The sequence below is a fragment of the Vidua macroura genome, chromosome 5 (assembly GCF_024509145.1).
Source record: "Vidua macroura isolate BioBank_ID:100142 chromosome 5, ASM2450914v1, whole genome shotgun sequence".
NCBI lineage: Eukaryota > Metazoa > Chordata > Aves > Passeriformes > Viduidae > Vidua > Vidua macroura.
The window spans coordinates 35,018,438-35,039,630 of NC_071575.1; the positions used below are offsets into that span (position 1 = coordinate 35,018,438).

Consider the following 21,193-nt stretch of genomic DNA (forward strand, 5'->3'; position numbering starts at 1 on the left):
ATCTGATGTATTTTACTTTTAGCACCTATTTTTGTGCAAGAGAGAAGACAGTCAGGGGAATGAGTTCTGTCGTTTTCTAAGTTTATTTATAAAGGGCTGGGAAGAGTCTGACCTGTGCTTCCTTTCCTCATCCTCCTGTGGAATTGCCTGTTGCACAGATTTGTAGTGCTTCTCAAATTGGGGACTTGGCAATCTTGTTTCTGTTTCTTCTGCTTCCATCTTAAGGTTTCTTAGGCCTTTTTTACGCCCGTCTGCCCGCCTTTTAGTTGGAACTTACTTATTGAGATAGCACAACTCTTTTAAACCATCCAAATATGCAAAATATTATTTCAGGCATGCATGTCTCAAAATCTAAAACTATATTTAAGAAAGCAACTGAACTAGGAGATTTTCATTCTAATCCTAGAATTACAGAGTGTTTGAGTTGGCAGGGACCTTTCATGGGTCAACTAGTCCAACCCCTCTGCAATGAGCAGGGACATCTACAACTAGATCAGGTTATTCAGAGCTGTGTTTAATTTGGCCTTGAACAATTCCAGGAGTGGGACATCTATGACTTCTCTGGGCAACCTGTTCTGATGTTTCACCATAAAATCATTTGCGTTGGAAAACACTTCCAAGATCACTGAGTCCAACCTTTGACTGAACACCACCATGACAACTAAATCGTAACGCTCTCATGTCCAGTTGTTTCTTGAATGCTTCCAGTGATGGTGACTCCACAGCCTCTCTGGGCAACCTGTTCCAATGCTTAACTACCCTTTTCAGTGAGAAAATTCTTCCTGATGTCCAACCTGAACCTTCCTGGTTCAGCTTGAAGCCATTTCCTTTTGTCCAGTCCCTGTTACCAGCGAGAAGAGGCCAACCCCCACCTGGCTACAGCCTCCTTTCAGGGAGTTGGAGAGAGGTCTCTTCTGAGCCTCCTTTTCTCCAGGCTAAACAACCCCAGCTCCCTCAGCCACTCCTCACAGGACTTGTGCTTCACACCCTTCCCCAGCCTTGTTGCCCTTCTTTGGGCATTCTCCAGCACCTCAATGTCCTTCTTGCAGGCCCAGAACCAGACCCAGGACACAGGACTCAAGGTGTGGCCTCACCAATGCCAAGTACAGGGACACAATCCCTGCCCAGGTCCTGCTGGCCACACTATTGCTGATCCAGGCCAGGATGCCACTGGCCTTCTCGGCCACCTGGGCACAGGCTGGCTCATGTTCAGCCACTGTCACCAGCACCCCCAGCTACTTTATCCCCTGGGCAGTTTCCAGCCACTCTGTCCCCAGCCTGTAGCACCACATGGGGTTGGGACCCAAGTGTAGGACCCAGTACTTGGCCTTGTTGGACCTCATCCAGTTGGCCTTGGCCTACTGATCCAGCCTGTCCAGACCCCTCTGCAGAGCCTTCCTGCCCTCCAGCAGATCAACACTCCTGCTGAACTTGGTGTTACCTGCAAACTGACTGAGGGTGTCATTGATCCCCTTGTCCAGATCATCCATAAAGATAATAAACAGGACTAGCCCCACTGCAGAGCCCTGGGGAACACCAACCACGAGCTGGATGTAACTGTTCATTGCCACTCTCTGGGTGCGTCTATCAAGACAGTTTTTTATCCAGCAAAAAATGTGCCTGGCCAGGCCATGAGGAGCCAGTTTCTGCAGGAGACTGCTGAGAGAGAGAGTGTCAGAAGCTTTTCTGAAGTCCTAGTGGGCAACATTCACAGCCTTTCTCATCCAGTTGATGGGTCATCTGGTCATCAGAAGGGAGATCAGATTGGTCAAGCAGGACCTGCTTTTCCTAAAGCCATACTGGGTGTGCCTGATCCCCTGGTACTCTGTAGATGACACAGCGAAGAGCTTCTTCTTAATATCTGAACAAAACCTTCCCTCTTTCAGTTTGAAGCTATTCCCCCTTTTCCTGTCACTGCATGCCCTTGTTAGAAGTTCCTCTTCAGCTCTCCTATAGTCCCCTTTAGGTACAAGAAGGCAGGTATAAGGTATATATGTGAGCTGTAATGTGCACATTACTCTTAAGTAGTCCCTGCTGCTACTCAGATGTTCCTGAGTGAGTGCACCCATGTGCTGGATATCTATGAGAAGTACAGAATATGGAGGTGGTAGGAAGCTTCTCTGAAAAAATCTCTGGGTATCTCAGGGAGCCACCACTTCAGCAATGTTTTTGCCTTGGTCCCATGCTAATTTCTAGTGGGCTGAGTGAATTTGTAGCATGGCCTCCCACATGTTGGGATTTTATTTTGCTCTGTACTGTCTGGTCAGTGGGCTTGTCATTGCAGGTGTATTCCCTGTCCCTGTTATCCTCCACTGTGTTCACCACTCCTGAGACAGCTTCTCCAAGCAGTATCTCCTGTGCCATTTCAGTTTCCTGCTCCTTCAGAATAGCCATCTTGCCTTGAAAATGCTTCCTGTCTCTTCTAAGAAAATGCATCTTCCACTTTAAGAAATATTTGTCTTATAGAAGGCCTCTTCAATTAAAATACAGCAAAGAACATAGTTTAGTGGGTAACAATGTGTCAGCTGCTTGCAAAGGGGGAGTTGTGCTGTAAAAGTAAAATTTCTGGCATGGAAGGCAACTGCTTCTGTTTTTTCTGACATCTGTAAATGCTGAGAGTGTTTCAGCTTACTAGAAATTCTTTGAATACTTTAATTTTAGAATTGTCTATTTAGAGTGCTGTTCATCTAATTTATGATTATGTAAATCACCTTACAAGTAATTGTAATATGAACATGTTTTAAATTAAAATTCTTCAACATTTCCATAACAGGTGGATTTTGTATAGTATGTTCTCTTTCTGTTCTCCATTTTTTCCATACACGGAAAGCTTTACCCAAATGAGCTTTTTTTCCCCACTAATGTGTTAGTGTAAATTAAGAAGTCAACATGAAATGCTTTGTAAAATTATAGTTACGTGAAAAGAAACTTGAATGCAGAAGGACTTGAACAGAAATTTCGTGTGCATTCCTTAAGATGCTATTTAATGGGTAGGACCCTTAAATTTACCTTTATACAACTGTTTCCTTGTGTATAATGAATTGTTTTATCTGATAGATCTCTTCTGTGGTTGAAAAGTTCATATATTATTTCAGTATCAGGGAATAAACAAGTAACTTTTCTTGAATGCAAAAATAATAATGGGAGTGGGCAAAATAGTGCAAAGTGGCATTTAAGAAACAATTTTAAAATGCTTACTTTTTTATTTCTCTCTGCTATGTATCGCACCAGATAAAGAAAAATCTGAAATAGTACAAATTTCTCTTTTGTTCAATAATTAAAGTTTGTGCTAAAAATTACTTTCTTGTAGGCTTCGTAGGTTGCCTAGTTGTGAGTGTGTAGTTGGTGTATTTTGAACCTTGTTTGCAACTGTTCAGAGGCTACTATACAGTTATCCTGCTTAAATAGGAATGGTTTTTCATTTTACCCAGAATGAAAGATGCATCTTCTAAGAAGTGTAAGAGAGTGTTTTTCAAAACTAACATAAAGTCAGTGACAGTTACAGTTTTGTTGCAAAAAAACCCACCCAAACACTGAAGGGTAAGAGAGATGTCTGCTGAAGGAAGAACAGCATTTTCATACTTTCATGCAGTAGGTATTACAAACAATTTGACAAATGTCCTCAAGGGTTCAAGGGATGAGAAATCCATGGAGGGTGGATACGTTAAAAATATTAAGGCGGAATACATACATACAAATGGAATCTGGTTGAGAAAGTCTATGAAAGTTGTTGTAAAGGTATTATATGAAAAGTAGCATGTATTTGCTCTACTTTTATTCTCCTTGGAGATCTTAATGTCTCGAGATGGGCTTGATGTTAACTGGGTACTTGGACTAATTCTGTATGGTAGCTTTTATGTTTGAAAAGCATGTTTGGTACCTGTAGTTTGATACTCATACAAATCCTAAGACAGCGCAATTTCAAAATACACCTTCTTTATTTAAGAGGTTTTAAAGGCTGAAGCATATGATTACAGTCAGAAACAGAAAAACCTCTCAAGTTCAGAGTCTCCTCAGTCAGTTTATTTAGGAAGAGAATAGTACTTTGACCAACTCTGCTGCTGTAAAACACCCACTTTTCCTTTCTGCCCGAAGTTTCCTATGTTATATATCCCCTCCTTCCCCTAATATTTAAAGCAGACTTTAAAAGGCTTGTGTGTAACCACAGGCTTGCTGCTGATGTCCATCTGTTCTTCCAGACCCAGACACCTGAAAGTGAACCCAGCCAAACTCCTTTGCTGAATCCTTTGCAAACCATTGTCCCAGGATCTCCTTATTTTAGTAACAGTCCATTAAGACTAAATGAGTGATCCTTGTCTGATAGACAGAGGACTTTGAGACAATCCTGCAAACCTGTAGATGGATAGCTAGATGTTCAGTGATAGGTGGTTTTCTTACAGCTCTAATTGCCTTGGGAGGACTGCTGTGGGTGCTGCCTGGTAGTGATTCCTGCCTGTGGTACAGGACCAGTGCTCATCTGGCAACAGGTAGTCAAGAGAATTCAGTGGACTTTGACAACATGATTAGAGTAATCTAACTTGAGATTATTGCAGAAGCAGGCAGATACTCACTTCCTCCCTTGGTTTTGCCTCCTCCACCTTCCCTCTTGAGTTATCTAATGATCACACAACAATGTGGGAACTATAAGCATGAGAATAGCCTTCAGGGGCTTTGGAGGCTTTATTCTCTTTTGGATCACTGAGCTGACCTGGCTTGCCAGCAGCACATGGCATAGATATGCAGGTTAAAAAAAAAAAATTCTAAGCTGCTTTTCAGTCATATCTTTTAATTCTGATCAGAAGCCTGGCTGAGTAGAGCTGGTGTTCAGTGGTGGAGTCCCATGCTTCATCTCCCACCTCATGAGCCTGAGCCACTTGGTACTTATTCAGCGGTCTTTCCTGATATCTGAGGGTATTGGTGCCAGAAAGTATGTTTCAAAGCAGTTGTTTTTAATCCATTTTCTCTGAAAGTTTTAATAACTTGATCATCTGAAGCTGTTTGTTACTTACTAGTGAGTTTTTAATCTAAACTCTTTTGATGTAACCCATTTTAATCCTAAGGGGCAAAACATTACTTAGGCAAAGCACACTAATAAAAATGTCAGGGATGGCTCCTATCTCCTTCTGCTTGGTTACGAGTTACGGTTGTAATTAAGTGAATAGGAAGTGATATTACTAGTGATACATTCAGAAATGGATCTTTGGAGAGTAATCAGATATTTGGATTTTTGAACAACAAGGTAAAGCTTGTGGTCTGAGGTAAACCACATGCAAACTGATGATGCAAACTGGAATGGAGTTTGGTCTTAGAGAGATGCTACAAGGTGAAGGGATGTTTTTGTCAGGATCCAAAATGTTTATTTAAATACTGGGACATGTTAACTGGAGGTGTAGAATTAAAAGGAAAAGCAAGCAAAGATGAAACATCATATAACCCACTCAAGAAAATGAGAAGAGGACTTCAGAAGGATAAAACAAGCCATGTGACAAAACAAAAACAGAGAAAAAAGATATATTCCCAGCCAAGGAAAAACATCTCTTCTAGAAGAATGACTGACTCTTACAAGTTGATATTGATAAAGTTGCAGTGTTTGTTTTGAGAGCTGGGAAAAGGTCACTGCAGGCTTTAGAAGATTGTTTCAGTTAATTTCCATTTATTGCCTTCTTTCTGGAAAAACAGATTTGGAAAAAAACATGTCCTCTAGTCTCTTCTCCTTCCAGTCAAAAATGTGATGCTCTGTGCAACATAAAAGTTCCTCCTTCTCCAAACTTGCATTAGTTATCTGCAAGGATAAAGCTAAATTCTGTTAGATAAAATAGTGGACAGACTGGGAGAAGATCAGTGAGGTAGTATCAGTTGGCATTTTGTTTTATGAAGATGTACTGTGGCAGTGTCCTGTTTCCAGCATGTTTTTGCTTCTTGTATGTATGTCATAAGAAAAATGAAATGCTAATGAAATGTTAAGGTTCATGGCGAAGTTCTCTTTTTGAAATCATGTGGTAGAGTTTAATCTTTTCTACTATGTATCTGTGATCTGATGTGTGGATAAAACCCAGCTGGCAGAAATACACAGTAAAATATGGTTGATGGGTTAGAGGAAACTCTAGGACTTAACCAATTTTCATACATGTTTGTTTAGGTGAGGGAGTCAAGGAGAGCTGGTCACTGTAGAATGTACAAAGTGTGTGCTCTGTAGCTGCCTTCTTTCAGATTGGCTTACTGTGTGCATCTCTACTTGTGACCCTAAATATTTTTAGTTAGTGTATTAGTATTTAGTAAGTGTTCCTGTTCTTCTAAGGGTAAATGTAATAGAAATTAAGTTCAGAGATATCTTCCTCAGGAACACAATTTAATGGGAAACATCTTTTTTTTTTTAATACAGTTTAGCAGTTAATTCAGTCTAATGAAAGGTCAAGGGACTGATGCCCATTGTAATGCTCAGCGCACTCTTAATATTTGGCTGAAAAGGAATTTGAAAATGGAGCTGATGTCTGAAAAAAGCATCATTCTTTGAGAAGTGAAATAGGAGAGATCTTACTTGTTTCTCACAAAACATTGATTTTATTGGTATTCTGAGAACAATTTAGAGTAGATGTCATACATCTGTATTCTGAAGTTGAAGGTGGTACATATGGAAAAGAACCTATACAGAAGAGTGATAGATATGGAAACCTGAGAACTTGTATAGACTCACAAGAAACAACACTCAGGTCCTTCCTGGCTGATAGCTTGTAACTGCCCATTGCCACCAGTAAGTTCCTATTTTCTAGGTAGGACTAGAACATGGGAGAACAGCTCTAGTTATATTGTATACATGAGCAACCAAGTTCTGAATTGCACAAAGGCTTGGTGAGTATGGCTTACTGTCACATGTGAGGGCCTTATCAACCGATTCAAATTTGCTATATGACAGAGGTGATGATAGATCATCTGTAGAGTGTGGAATCTATGGATTTATTAGTGCTGTTGACCACTGAATATAGTATTTATTGAGTTATCTGATACAAAAATAATTTAACTCCTAACAAAGTTGGTTTTGAGGATTGTGTTCTAGGAGAAAACAAGGTTGTGGTATAGATTGTCACTTCTCTGCATCTCAGTTTTGATTTTCTTTCAGCTTTTACTTGAGTGGTTTTCTCTGTTGTGAGTTTGACCCTATTTTGGCATATACAGTAGACTTTCTAGTGACACTAAAACAATTTATGACCTACTTATCCTGCCTTAAAGCCATGTCTTTTGTTGGCTATCCTAAACTGCGTCATTTCAGTGCAAACGATCATAATCTGTGTGTGTTTTTCTAGTCTTTTTCTAGTCTTATCCCTGACTGAGGTAGGATAAAAGATGTTTGAGGTCTTCTAAAATGCATGTAGACGTAGCCATGGTGTCTCTAGACACATAAGGGCTGCTGTTCATTGATGAAAGTGAGTTATTTGGGTTCAGACACTAAGACACAGAAATGTGAAGGTTTTCTATAACCAGTGGATTTGACAGGAAAAAAGTATAAGAAAGTAATTATTTGAAACCTCTTTATTACACACAAGATACTGCTTATCAAATTTGAATGAAGAGTAGGACTTTCTTTTGGAAGAAGATTGATTTCAAGGAAATTCAAAGCAGACTGAACATGTAAACAATTGCTATGAAGTGCAGATTGCTGGTATCTAAATGGGGGTCAGACTAAGTTTAGTACTACTGAGTGATGCTAGAAACTGCACTGTGATAGTAATGTTGCTTTACAGAGGTCTGCTTACTATATTATTACATAATATTACAAGTAAGATAAGTTCTGTGATGTAGTAGTTATGTATATGCTAAGATCTGTTTAACACAGGAAAAGAATTGATCTTGGTTTAAATTTTTTCTGCTATAAATGTGACCATGTGGCTGTTGGAGAAAAACAAGCCTGTTAAGTCCATGCTCATAACTTCTGCTGAAATAGAAATCAACAGGTAAAATCATTATTTTTGATGCTACCATACCCAAATATAGCAATGCTGCTTTTGGCATAAGGCAGGAGGGATGGTGAGCTGCTGGTGGGATCATCTCTTGTTAGCTGAGGAAACTGGGAAGCAGCATGGTCTTCCTTCTCCCTCCTCCTCTTCTGCCTCCATGCTGCTGTTATCTCTTCTTCTCAACCACTGTAACACAATCCAAATTGTTCACCTTGATGATGGTTGGGTAAATCACCACAAATGCTTGGAGACTTGCTATGAGAAAGCATTTCAAGCAGTGTTGTCAGCTGGAGTTACAGTATGACCTCTGCAGCTGCAGTGAGATGTTTTTCATACTCAGCCTTCACTTTTGCACAATATGCTGCAAGCTTCAAAATGAACGCTCATTCATGAAGTGCATAATGAAAATAACATTTGATATACACTTTAAAACTGATTTACACTGTTTTGCTTCATTTCATTCCTGTTGAAATTTTTGCCCTGTATTCCTCTTGGCAATCCAGGTTCCACTTCAGTTTTTTCTTGGGTGCTGCTTCATTTAGAGTGGTTTTTTTGGTTGGTTGGTTTTTGGTTTGTCCTTTTTTTGAAGTAGGCCTTGTTTCCCTATATGGCTTTCTTCATGTTTTCAATTTTAGTTGCTTCGCTCACTGTTTATTTTCACCTAAACATTGCCCTGCCACCTCTCAAATGTCTTTCCCTCTATATGGATAAGGCAAAATATGAAGGCTTAGTTGCTTTTCAGATGCTGCAAGTTGGAATTTTTCCTGTTCCATCTTTGCACTGTTAAGTTTAGCTGGCCACCTACGTACCAGTATTTCTAGAGCTGGCTTCTTTCAGAGGTTTCTTGGAGATCAAGAGGACTAAAACTAACCAGATACTGTTATCTACACTGTTTCTTTTATGCTCCTGCATACCAAGAAGGAAGACAGATGGGATTCGACTTAGTGTGCCTCCTGGGGCATATGAAAGGATGCATTGGAGCATTGGAGGCTGGGAACAGCCAGCTATGTGCAAAATTCAGTGATGTATTGGTATGTTATGGAATGTTGGCTTCCTAATCATAAATATATTTTTTCTATAGGTACAATATTTAGAAGTGATAGAAAGTGGTGTTTACATAGGAAGATTTTTTTGTTTGTTTGTTTGACTATTTTGATAGCTTTGGGAGTATTTGACAATTTTGAAGCAAAGATGTGTGTCGGTCCAAGATGCCTTTCATAAGAGCTTCACGGGAGAGAATCAGAAGCTGGATTTGATGCTATCTGCAAGAGCTGTTGCATATTGAAGGACATAAAAAAGTCTTTGCCAACTGATTAATTATTTAGAAAAAAAGATACATGCTTTAGTCTGGATTATCCTGATGAAAATTGAAAATAAATGTCTCCTTCTATTTGCTTAAAATCTTTTGGCCATTTGTTTCTCACCTATTTTTTGTTATTCTTTTTTTTTAAGCATCTCTAACTATCAGAAGTTCTTGGGGTTTGTGTTCTGCAAGAGAAAAATCATAAATTTACCTCAGGTCTCTTGATGATAATAGCTGTCTTAAAATCATCACTAATGTATTTCAGAGTAAATAATTGTCTAGTTATGCCAAATAACCCTAATTGGTCTGATTTAACTTGGTGTTTTGCATCAGCTACTAGCTGATGATACTGCTTATGGGGGGAGCATTCCTTTTTAGAAAATGCTGCAACACTCTTTTTTCAAAAGAGGAAGATGACTGAAAGTCTTCTGGATTTTGCAAAACAGCATAACCTTAGAAGTGCCTGAATTTTTTCATTAATTGGTTTAATTTAAATGCCATCACAGAAGCTTGTCTTTCTTGTGCCAGTCTCTGTTCAGTTTTAAATGCTCAGAGGCAGAATGTTGAGGCACAGCAGCGACTGACAGTGTGGGATGGCATTTTGCAGAGTGCCTGAATAAGACATCCCTGCGAGTTTGACTTTGTTTTTCAAGTCATTTGATTTATTCTCCTTTGATCTTAAAATCATGCAGGAGAAAGGATTCTAGGCCCACTTGAATTTCTACAGTTTTGGTTCCGATTCTGTATTTGGAGCCTTCATTTTCTTTTATAAATCATAGATTCAGTAGAGAGAACTGCAGTAGTACTTCAGCTGTGGAGAAAGGAGTTGAGGGGAGCTGGGGGAAAACCTGTTGGTTTTCTCTCCAGGGGGTGAGGAGAGTCCCCGGTGGTGCAGAGCAGGGGCTGTGTGAGGGGTCCCTGCCCAGGCAGGCAGGGCTCCTCCTCACTTGGCGAGACCTGCTGTTGCCTGCCCCATGTTGCACACATTTTAACACTCTCCACCAAATGCTTCTAGGGATTATAACATGTTTCCAAAACCATGAAGTTGTGGCTTTTTGTCATTACATTTATCTGGGGTTTGAATTACATGTTCAAAAGAGAGTGTAACATTGTGAGGGTGCGTGAGGGAGTGATTGAGAGGTGGCTGTACACTGGCTGTTCATACCTGTTCAGCCAACTGTATGTTTTCTGTGGGACTTGCCCACTGACAAAGGGCATATTTATACTGTGTACCACAACAGAATTTAGCATAATGTCACTCTAATGCTACTGGATTTGCTTCAGGTTTGTATTATTTTAAGACATTTAAGAAAAATAAAAAGACCAGGCCTTTCTTCAATATCTTATTTTGAGAAGTGCATCCTTATAATTCAAGAATCACATAGAAGCTATAATCCAGTATCTCAGTATGTTGTCCATACAGGTATGTATACTTTTGCTTATCTGGCCTTTAAGTTTATTTTTGCTGAAAGTTAAATACCATATAAAACCCCAAACTGATAAAACCAGACCAAAACAAAACTACATTTGGAAATGATAAGTAATATTGAGGTAGTATTTCTACCTTGTCTGAGTTAGTAACAACATTGTTAGGAAATCAGAGTGGAACTATTTTATAGTTAGAAAATATTTTAAGAAATATTTCCAGGCATTTAAAGCAAGAGAAGGATCAGGTTTCAGTGTACTTCAACTTAAAAAAAAAATTGAAATAGTAATATTAAAATTTTATATTTTTATTTGTTAAATGTCTCTTGAAGATCTAATTGTTTGGCCAGAGTTACTATAAATGTATTCTTACCAGTAATATGAATGTTTTATAAAGATATACTTTTACAAGTGCATTGACACTTTATATGATAAAAAAATAAACAGTGAAACCATACTGAAAGGTATTTTATTAAAAAAAAAACAATTAAAATACATATTCCAAAATCATCAGTTTTTAATTTTTTTCATAGTTTCTTCAAATGACGGTTTACACAGCTGCATGAATACAGTGATGCGTTTTCAGTCTCTGGCTCCCTATTATCATTCAGTTAAGATTCTCATGGAATTAATTTGAACGCCACCATGTATGGATTTTTTTTAAACCAGCTGGGTTTAGCTGACATCTTAAATGTTAGCTAATTAGTTAAAAGTTCTTGGCAGACCAGTTGTGCTGTTAGTTGGGCCCTCTACTGGCAATTAGGCCTTGTTTTCCAGGAAGGACATACTGAGCATGTTTATTAAAATGTATATGTAACATTTTTTTAGTCAGGTCCCTCTCATCACATTTTAGGAGTCAGGATCTGCTGTCCAGTCTTCTGAGCAATCTGATGGGACCACTTGTTTGCACTAGTGAGTGTCCAAAGAGTTCAGTAAGCAGTTTGTAATGGCCACTGCTCTGCCCTTCCCTGGGCTTGCCACCCTTCTGGTGACCTTCAGGTTGAGCCAGTACTTCAAGTTAATTATGTCTGTAATGACTTTGCAAACTTGTTTCCAGATACTGTGAACTGGGCCAAGGTTCGAATGTAAACATATGCCCCTCTTTCTGGTGCTGAGATAAATAATACGAAAATGATATCTGCAGTGTATGCTGTTATCCAAGTTTGAGCATCTTTCAGATTCTTAAGTTCTAAATTCAGAGATATGACTCAACTTTGTATACAAAGTGTCTTCAGAGAGAGGTGTTTTCCTCTCTTTTTGTCTATATATGCATTTTGTTAACAGATGTACACACACACAAAGTTCAGTTGTAAGGGTTTTTTATTGGTTTGGGATTTTTTTTTTTTTTTTAATTCAGAATGTAGGCCACGTTGCTAGTTAATTTTTTTTTTTTTATTTCCAGGGATTGGTTTTGTTGTGGACTGTTTGGCTTTAGTACAGTAATCTCAGAGGGTTGGTTCTTATTGTCTCAGATATACTGAGATTCCAGCCCTTTATTCGTGATATAAAAATATTTTTTTCACTAGAGGATGGGAGAGTATCTGGGTTATCTGGGTTTCATAATAATTCTAGAAAAAAAAATGTTTACTTTTTTTTTCAAAGTAGTTAATTTCAGTTTTCAGTAGCTGTTGAGGAGTATATAGCAGTGACTCCTAAAAGAAAAAATTCAGTTAGAAGTATATTTGCCTTCATAAAACAATGGTATTGCTAAGCGAACTTCTTCCAGTCTTACCCAGACTGCATGATACTTGTCATGGAAATATCAGGACAAAAGTATCAGGAATTATTTTCTTTTCTTCTGCTGCTTTTCTCTTTCTGAGTATTCCTGGGATACTTACAGTTCTCTATATTTAGACCCCAAGAGTCTAAAAGTGGTACCTTTAGCTTCAGTGTTAACACTTGAAAGCTTTAACTTGATAAACAGGATGGTATGAATCAAACTACCGTTTCCTCGTCATCTATTTAGATTTAGAATGAACCAATATATTGTATAGATTATCACTGGATTTTCTGAATTTTTCTTCTGACCATTTTTGAACAAGTGAATTTCAAAAGATACAAATTCAAGTCCTATGCAAAAAAAGTTTAGTAGGTGATGGTGGAAATCTTATATGTTCTTACTTTTTCACTGCTTCCAAGTTTACATAAAGCACCTTTTTATAGACATGGTGTCAAAATGCATGGGTCTGGACTTTTTATTACACAGCTTCAATTTCATTTTCACTGTATACATGTAGCTGTATAAATTAAATATCTGTCAAGGAAGTGAAGTTACATTATGTTTGCTTGCTTTAGAAAGATGAAATTTCAAGATGAAGGTAACATCTACTTTAAAAAGGTAAAATACAAGCAGTTGTTTATATACATTTTTTGGGTTTTTTTTCCAAAAACATGGAAGTCTTAATATATGCATACATACCTACACACAATAATACACAGTAACATGTGAAGGTTTTAGTATATGGTACCAGGGTAACTGAAATGTTAAATACACCCTTATTTGAAGTCATACTATATAAGTTTTAATTAACATTTAGTTTGAAATACAGTTCACTTGAGAAATATTTTTCTTATGTAAACAGGAAAATCATCTCATTCTTGGGATTATTCTGGTGCTGTCTTCTGTTCAGTTATGCCCTACAAAGTCAGGGCATCATTTGCTTGGTCTTGTTTGCCAAATCTATTTTCTTTGTGTATGCAATGCAGAGTCAAGTTATCTACATATGGAAAATTATTCCTCTCCTTTCCATTGGTAGTACTAAGTTTCTAATGAAATGGTTGATTCTGTAGGTAGCAGGTTGACTTTACGTACCATGTGAACTCTGTCATTGCTTTGCTGAAAGTAGCTGTACTGTAAGTTAAAAAATGCATAATGCACTTTTACAGGACTAGGTAATCTGAATGATATGGAAAAGAGAACAAATGTAGATTTCATTATCAGGTGAAAAATGTTTGCACATTAAAAGGTGTCTTTAAAATAGTTGGAATTTGAGTTACTTGGTTTATCATAAATAATGTTCTTTTCACAATTTTCCTGAGGATCACTGTTAATTTTTTGAGAGGGATAGCAGCAGAGAGGCCTAGTTGGAGTGGCTGAAGGAAGGCTGGGAAAATTGTGTTCTCACTTCTTTGGCAAGGAGTGTGCCGCCTTTTATCTTTGTTGTGTTTCTTCCATCCCTTTAAATCCTGTGAACTTGGAGCAAGTTCACCTATGCTTACTTTGCTGACCCAGGAAAACCAAAGCCCTGTAAGCACCTGCAAAAGGAAAATCAGGTAACTACTTCTCCAAGCCTACTAATCCCCTAGCATTGCTGATCTGATTTTGATCTTTAAGCAGCTTCATTTTGAAGTCTGCTTTAAAGGATCAATTGATTGTGAAGTTGTCCATCTATAGCAATAATAACTCTTTAAAATGCTATGCTAGCCTTTTATTCATTCCCTACACTTTTTAATGCATTCCTTCTTTTATCATATCTATAAATTGTTGACCCAGCTGATCAAATACTGCTTCAATGAGATATGTATTTTCCTTACAGAAGTAGTTTAATTTTCTGCTAGTGGTATTATGTGGAAATACATATTGTTTTTTTCCTGTCTATATTAGAACGTAAACATTGAAAGAACATTTAATAGTCACTTGGATTTTTTAATGAAGATATATTTGTAAGTGGTTGACTTTATTTCGACTTTATAAAAGAGTTGATTTCCGCAGTGCTGTTCCTGCCTGTTTAGCAAATGCCTGCACAGTAATTACCTGATCTGTGACCTGGGGAGCTGTTTCACTGTTAATACAACTAGTATTGTTGAGAAATGTTGTTCCTCTGTATTAATTTTTCATTCCTGTAGAAGTTCAATCTCTTAAAGGGAGGGAGGTCAGAGTTAGAGTACAGCACTCTTTCAAGAACAGTATAAAACCAGCGTGGTATACCAGCATCAAAGCTGTTGATAGCAACTGATGATGTATATGTCAGGAGATAATAGTTGCATTTCTGGGAATTAGTTTTCATTTTGTGATCTACTAGTTCTTACCACTTCTTGACATAAGAGATTTAGTAACAAGTACTACTTAAGTCATACATTAAAAATACAGATATATTAGAGTATTTAATTCTGAGTTGTTGGTTAAAGATAAAGATTCCAGCTGTCTAGGATGATAATTAATTGGCAGAAGTTAAGGCAGCAATAAAGAACTTCAAAGCATTTGTATTAGTAATGGATTAATTTTCTGATTGTCTCCTGCATAATTTGGCATTCTGTAATAGAGAAGGTAGGAAAGCACTCTTTATTTCGTACACCTGTTATGATAGATGATTGATTCTTCAATATGTCCTGATATTTTTTTTCCTCAAATATATGGAATATATGAATTAAGCTGTGCAAGACAGGAGGTGTGTTTGCAGTTTTTTGTTTGTCTTGTCTCCTGTCATGCCTCAAAGTATTGCATTTATTAGGTAAATGGAAATATTATGGTCAGAATCTGCAAGACTATTGATAAATTTTAATTGTTCATTAACTGTAGCTTGTCAATAACTTCATAGGCTTATGGTTTAGTACAGTTAAATAATATAATACTTCAGTGACCTACTGTTGGAATTGATCCTTTGATGTAATTGGAAATTGAGAATGTTGGGTTCTTGACTCCTGAGACAGTAACATATTAAATAAGAAAACATAATGGGGTTGAAATGTGTAAAGCACTGGTTTTTTTCTCCCCCTTGCCTCTTCCCCACTAAAGCTGACCTTATGGGTACTTAGAAGGAGATGTAGTTTTGTTTTTATTGACTTTAAGAAGCTGCCAAAGAGATCAGGAGTCATCATTTTGGCAAATTGTATATGCCACTGACTTATAGGAAAAGTGGCTTAATAAGAGGCGGTCACAGGAATTGATGGTTCCATCCCTGTTCATCTTGTCATCACTTTTGGTCATTATCTAGCCATTTTCTTCTTTCAGTTCTTTCAGGTATGTATTGAACTTGTCAGGAGTCTTTTCGGCAAACTAACACCAGAAGGCTATTTGTATTAATGGGTATTAGGATGAAAAGACATACGGGTATTCACAGGTTGCAGACAGTCAAAAGGGTTGGTACTTATACCCAATATAAATGTTTCTATTATTTCTATGTGTGCATATTATATTCTAGTGGCTGATACATTGGTTTGGGTTTTTTTAGCATCAGCTTTGCTGTGTTAATTACAGGCTTTCTTTCTTTGTCTATTGACAGGTATTTAATTAGTCAAGGAGCACATGTAGGAGCTGTAAATAGTGAAGGAGACACTCCATTAGATATTGCTGAAGAAGAGGCAATGGAAGAGCTGCTTCAGAATGAAGTAAATAGACAAGGTAATACAGAAGGGTGGTTGTATTTATGGACACTAAATGTATTTTTGAAAACTTGGGCTAAATTGTGGTTGTTAAAGTCAATTAATTTTCTTAAGAGAGTTGGTCAGTATAGGATGTATAGTGTTTAAGTGTCTCTTAAAACAGATTTACATAATTTAACAGTAAACTAGTAATTATTTCAGGCTTTGCCCAGTTTTAATTTATATGCTTAAACCCATTTAATGCCCTAAGCAAATGGTGAAAAGAAACTGGAAGACAAGATCTGCAGGGAAATAAGAGATACCATACACGGAAGTAGACAGTGGATTTGCAAAGGCTTTGATTCAGTTAATTGGTAGTGTTAACAGAAATTTGATTAGCAGTTTTTACAGTTAACACACAACGAACATCAGATTAGACAGTTGTGTGTATTTTTTGTCTGTATTACTATTTCTCTATTTTAATTTGTTGTTCTCTTTTTTAACAGTACTGTCAGTCTTGCTTGAGAGTTTTTTCTGGAATGCTCCTCAGCCTAGATTTTTTAAGGTTGTTCTTGAAATGCTTGGCTTTACTTACGTGCAATACTAAATGACCACAGTAGCTCTTTATGAAATTGGAATTGTTTGGAATGAACTCCTCCAAAATCTCTCTTTAATGTGTTATTGCTTTTTTAAAAAGAAATATTTTATTATATGGGATTTTACATACATTTTTATAATGCAGATATTCAACATTACTAAGTACAACACTAATTTTTATTATTTTGCAAGTTTAATTAAATTATTTTGAACAGCCCAATTATAAAATTAGCATAATGCCACAGTACTGAAAATTTCAGTGAGGTTTACATATTTCACAATTGAAGCTTACTGTAAACTATCTACGGTGTACTATCTTTATAAATCTGAGAAGAAGGTATGTGTTCCCACACTGTAGCTATTAGCTTCTAAAGGAATAATTTAGGTTGTTTTAAAATACTAAATGTCACTTGGTATAGACAGCCTACTTTCCTTCCTCTTGCATTTTTATGGCAGTTGGTTTGCTTGCTTGTTTCATGGAAGAAGGGAAGAAGGCATGCATTATCCCTCCTAGATTTGTGTTTGAAGACATATGAACTAAGGGCTTTTATGTGCAGAGATAAAATCACAGGAAATATTTCATGATTGAGAATAAGAATGGAATAGATAGGGTATGAATCTGGATGTGAACTTAGAGTGTATCTTACTAAATCATGAGACAGTTGTCTCAGCAATAAGGTTTTAATTATGCACCTTTGATGGCATCCTGGATTGCATGTAGATATTACATAAATTTGTATGTGAATGTTACATTTAAAAATTATTATTTAGTCATTATCAGAATCACTTAAAAAGTGCGTAATTGTGTGTGTTGTGGCTAGAGAAGTTAATAGCTCTAAAATAGGAACCTAATTGTTTCTCTTAATGTGCAATTAACAGTGAGGCATTGTGACAGTTTTATCTGTGGCTATACATATAGCTGAATATAATTATCCCTCTAGCAGTGAGATAATTGGTATTTCTTCCATATGGTACACTCCTTCATATCAAATAAAGCATTGCCACAGTTTTGATAATGCAAGTTAACAGTGAGGTCTGTGGAATGTTCAGCCCTGCCTCAGTGTTAAGGGTAATGGAAGACCAGCCTATTTATTTTGAAAATAAAGCCTGGGTGACAAAATATCCTCTCTCTGTGTAGATAAAATATGCAGTGTGAAAATTAAGTAGGCATTTTCCACAACATTTTTGCCTTGAAACCCTTTCATATATTTATTCCTATGTTCACTGTAGTTTCATTTTTTGTGTTGCAGTGTCAATGCTGTAAATTCGGCTTCCTACATATTGGCAGTTGTCAGAGTTGTTTGGTGGCAAAAAATTACTTGGAAAGATTGGTCAGGTTCATTGTGATTTAGATTTAAGTGATGATATTTGATGTTTGTTCCTTTTAGAAATCCAAGAAGAATCACTTGTTATGTTTCCTTTTTTGTTGCTTTTGCAGGCCTTATGTCTTTATAGGAAATGTTGAAACAGACTACTCAGCTACTCAGCATTCTGTTAATCATCAATTTGTACTTATGCCCAATTTTTTGGCAGCTATCATGCTGTATTTTAAGGACGTCTTATTACAGGACAAAATGTAGAAGCCTCTAGAGACATTAAATGCACAAAAATAAATCATACAATAAAATACAGTTCAGTTCTGTGTGACATTACAGGCTTAATAAAATGTTTCCTCATCCTATTTTAGTATTCAAGCTCCAAGGTCTAATCTGACTAGAGAGGAGATGGTCAGTGATCCAAAATAATCTTCTTGTTATACAAGTTCTATTGTAATGAGTGTTGGCCATTAAAGAATAAAGATTTTCTAGTATTATTATCCAGTATCTGTTTTTCTTTAGTCATTCTGATCCCACATGCTATACCGCTAAATTGCACCAAGGGTCAGGTGCCTTTTCATGTGTCCTCTTGTATCCTGCTGAGCAAATTGCATGACTTGACATAATGGACTGTGCAGGAATTGTGAACTAAGGGAATAGGTATCCTGTAATTGAAGCTGTACCACTCTGATAGTTAGGAAAATATTTTTCTAACCTAATCTTCAGTGGAGAATTATTGGCTTAATAATTTTTTAAGCTTAAAACCTACCTTAGTTTTGTAATTTGTGAGAAGGTAAATTACATGCTCAAGTAAGGTATAAAGATTTTTTTGACCCAGTTACAAACACTTCACAGATAACAAAATCAGGTGTTTCATGGAAATTATCCAGAATAGTGCTGAACAGCTGTTCTGTTTGCACTCCATATGGTTAAACTACTTTGTGTGTTATAAAAAAATCCTTTATCAAGGATTTGTTTTGTTGTTCCTCCATATGACTAATATCTTCGGTCAGTCCCATGTATATATAAGGGCCACTGCAATTCTCAGAATCATTTAGCTTAATCAAAAATATTATTTAGTTTCTCATTGTGACCTGTCTTGTTTCTACTCTGCAGTGTTTCAACAAAGAGTTGTGGAAGTTGTCTTTTACCAGTAAAGTTTTCATTTGCACTGGTGAAAACCAGCAGACTTGAAAGAGATGTGGCTTTAGTCTTGGCCAGCTCTGGTCAATTTTAAGTGTTGTCTCTCCTCAGGGCTTGAGTGGGGTTACATATAATGGTTTGAAGTGACTTTTTTAGCTGTTGATCATCAGATGTCCTCTTAAAATTATTTTTAACTGCTTAAGCAGTTATTTTGAATTATAGGAAATATTCTCAGGAGGTGAGTTAGTGGGGAGAGGTAATGTGCGGTGAATCAGGGGTTCAGTGTGGTAGCTATTTATTCAGTAACTATCAGAGTGGTCATTCCTCCTGTTCCAAGGAGAAACACATGTTCTTCATTCTTAATTATAGGTAATGTAAAAAGACTCTCCCAGGTGTATTGCTTAACTCAGATTTGTTTATGTGGATAAAATGCGAACTATTACATTTGTATATAAACATTCACTTCAGGAAGTAAAAAGTAGGTTGATCTTTCCTGCAGTAACTATAAAACATGCCTTTATATGGCTGAGCCAACCTGAAACAATGATTCCGCAGTTAAATTTATGCTGAATTTTCATTAAATGCTCACTGAATGGCGCACTGTTTCCAGACCTGTTTGGGGCTGTTGAGTAGCACTTGTTGATCAGAAAAAAGTGGAAGCATTTAGCAATGAATTATTAATGATATAAGTTGTTAGGCTGCCAGAGGAGTAAAGCGCACTGGTGGTGTGAGCGAGTGCTGTGGCTGAGGCTGAGCTGGGAGGCAGCACATTGCCATCTATGGGCCGTCGGGAGAAAGGGTTGGAAACAGATGGTGAGCATTTTCTTTTTCCCTGGTCTGGAGAACAAAAGGAAGGAGAAAGGCCCATACAAGGTATAATAAAGGCTGTTTACATTCCATTTTCTGTAGTTAATAATGGGAATTGTATTTATCTTAGGGCACAGCTTTTTTTCTGTACCACAAAGTTTAATTCACATTTTCACTCCAGTAACTAATGTGGAATGTTTTATTTAGATTGGCAAGATTCTGGTACTTTCTTCTGTTGAAATATGACCTGAAATTTACTGTCTTGTAAAATAATGTATTGATACAGCCATTACTCCTCTACAACCATTATATTTTGTTTGGGCTTCAGAAATGCAATAGTTTGTGATATTAATGGAGGTCTATATTGAGTATTAGTTACATTTTCTGCAAAAACATTGCTGTTTTGACTAATAACCTGGGTTGTTAGGCCTGTCTGAAAAGTAAGCTTAGATGTGACCCATCAGAAGCTCACAAGATCAGGGTCTGGAATGAGTTTTTTTCTCTGTTCTTCCTTTATACCAAAGTACCTCAGAACAAACAGCTATGTAAATAACAGTTTTACACTTATAGGATTTTTTTCAGATTGTTCAGGTGGAGAAAATTACTCATGCTGATAAGGATTCATGGTTGGACTTTGAGCATACAAAAAGGGAATGGACATAAATGTGACTAAGAGATGATCAAATATACACTATTTATTTATATAGTAGTATTTTGCAGGTAACACTGACGTGTAAATGACTGTATTCTAGAGTATTGTCCCAGGATCTGCTGATCACTGCTGTGTCATTCTGAAAGACGAACAGATGCTCAGGCCTATGAAGTTAGTAGTTGAGATATCAATATGTAGGACCTTCCTGAGGAATGAGAATATGTGACTATCAATGTATTATTAATTCAGAGTTCCTGGTCTTCAGTCTTCATGTTTGTCATACTTGGAAAGTTTTTCAGCTTTTTCCTCTGTTGAGTCCTTCAACAGCCTTGTATGTCTTCCTGCATCTTGGAGAGTCAACATCCAGATTATGGTTTTTCATCAGTTTCTGATAAAATGTAATTCTATTCATTTTTTACCTAAATCATCCAGATTAAAATAGTTTTGCTGGGCAATTAATTGAATGAGTCTAGGAGTTCAGTCAAGTCCTCAGAACACTGACTGTTTAACTTGCTTCAATTACTTTATGGTACGTAGACAATCTTTTGATTGTCTTTAGCATAAAGTTTTACAGTATCTATCTCTCAAGTCCCTGCATACCAATGTGTAAGATTAGAGAAATCATATGCATAAAAACATTTTGTTGATGGTTGGGCCACGATTTTCTGATAGAGGTCAACCCAGATACAGTTTGTGC

General features: G+C 37.0%; 1 protein-coding gene across 4 annotated transcripts in view; it reads left to right on the forward strand.

The window, feature by feature from the left end:
• Positions 1-21,193, forward strand: part of PPP1R12A (protein phosphatase 1 regulatory subunit 12A) — a 112,734-nt gene that overhangs the window by 46,330 nt on the left and 45,211 nt on the right. For all 4 annotated transcript variants that reach the window (XM_053977374.1, XM_053977377.1, XM_053977376.1 and 1 more), the window contains exon 3: positions 15,903-16,021. In XM_053977374.1, the coding sequence (XP_053833349.1) occupies positions 15,903-16,021 (119 nt within the window). The remainder of the gene's footprint in view (positions 1-15,902; positions 16,022-21,193) is intronic.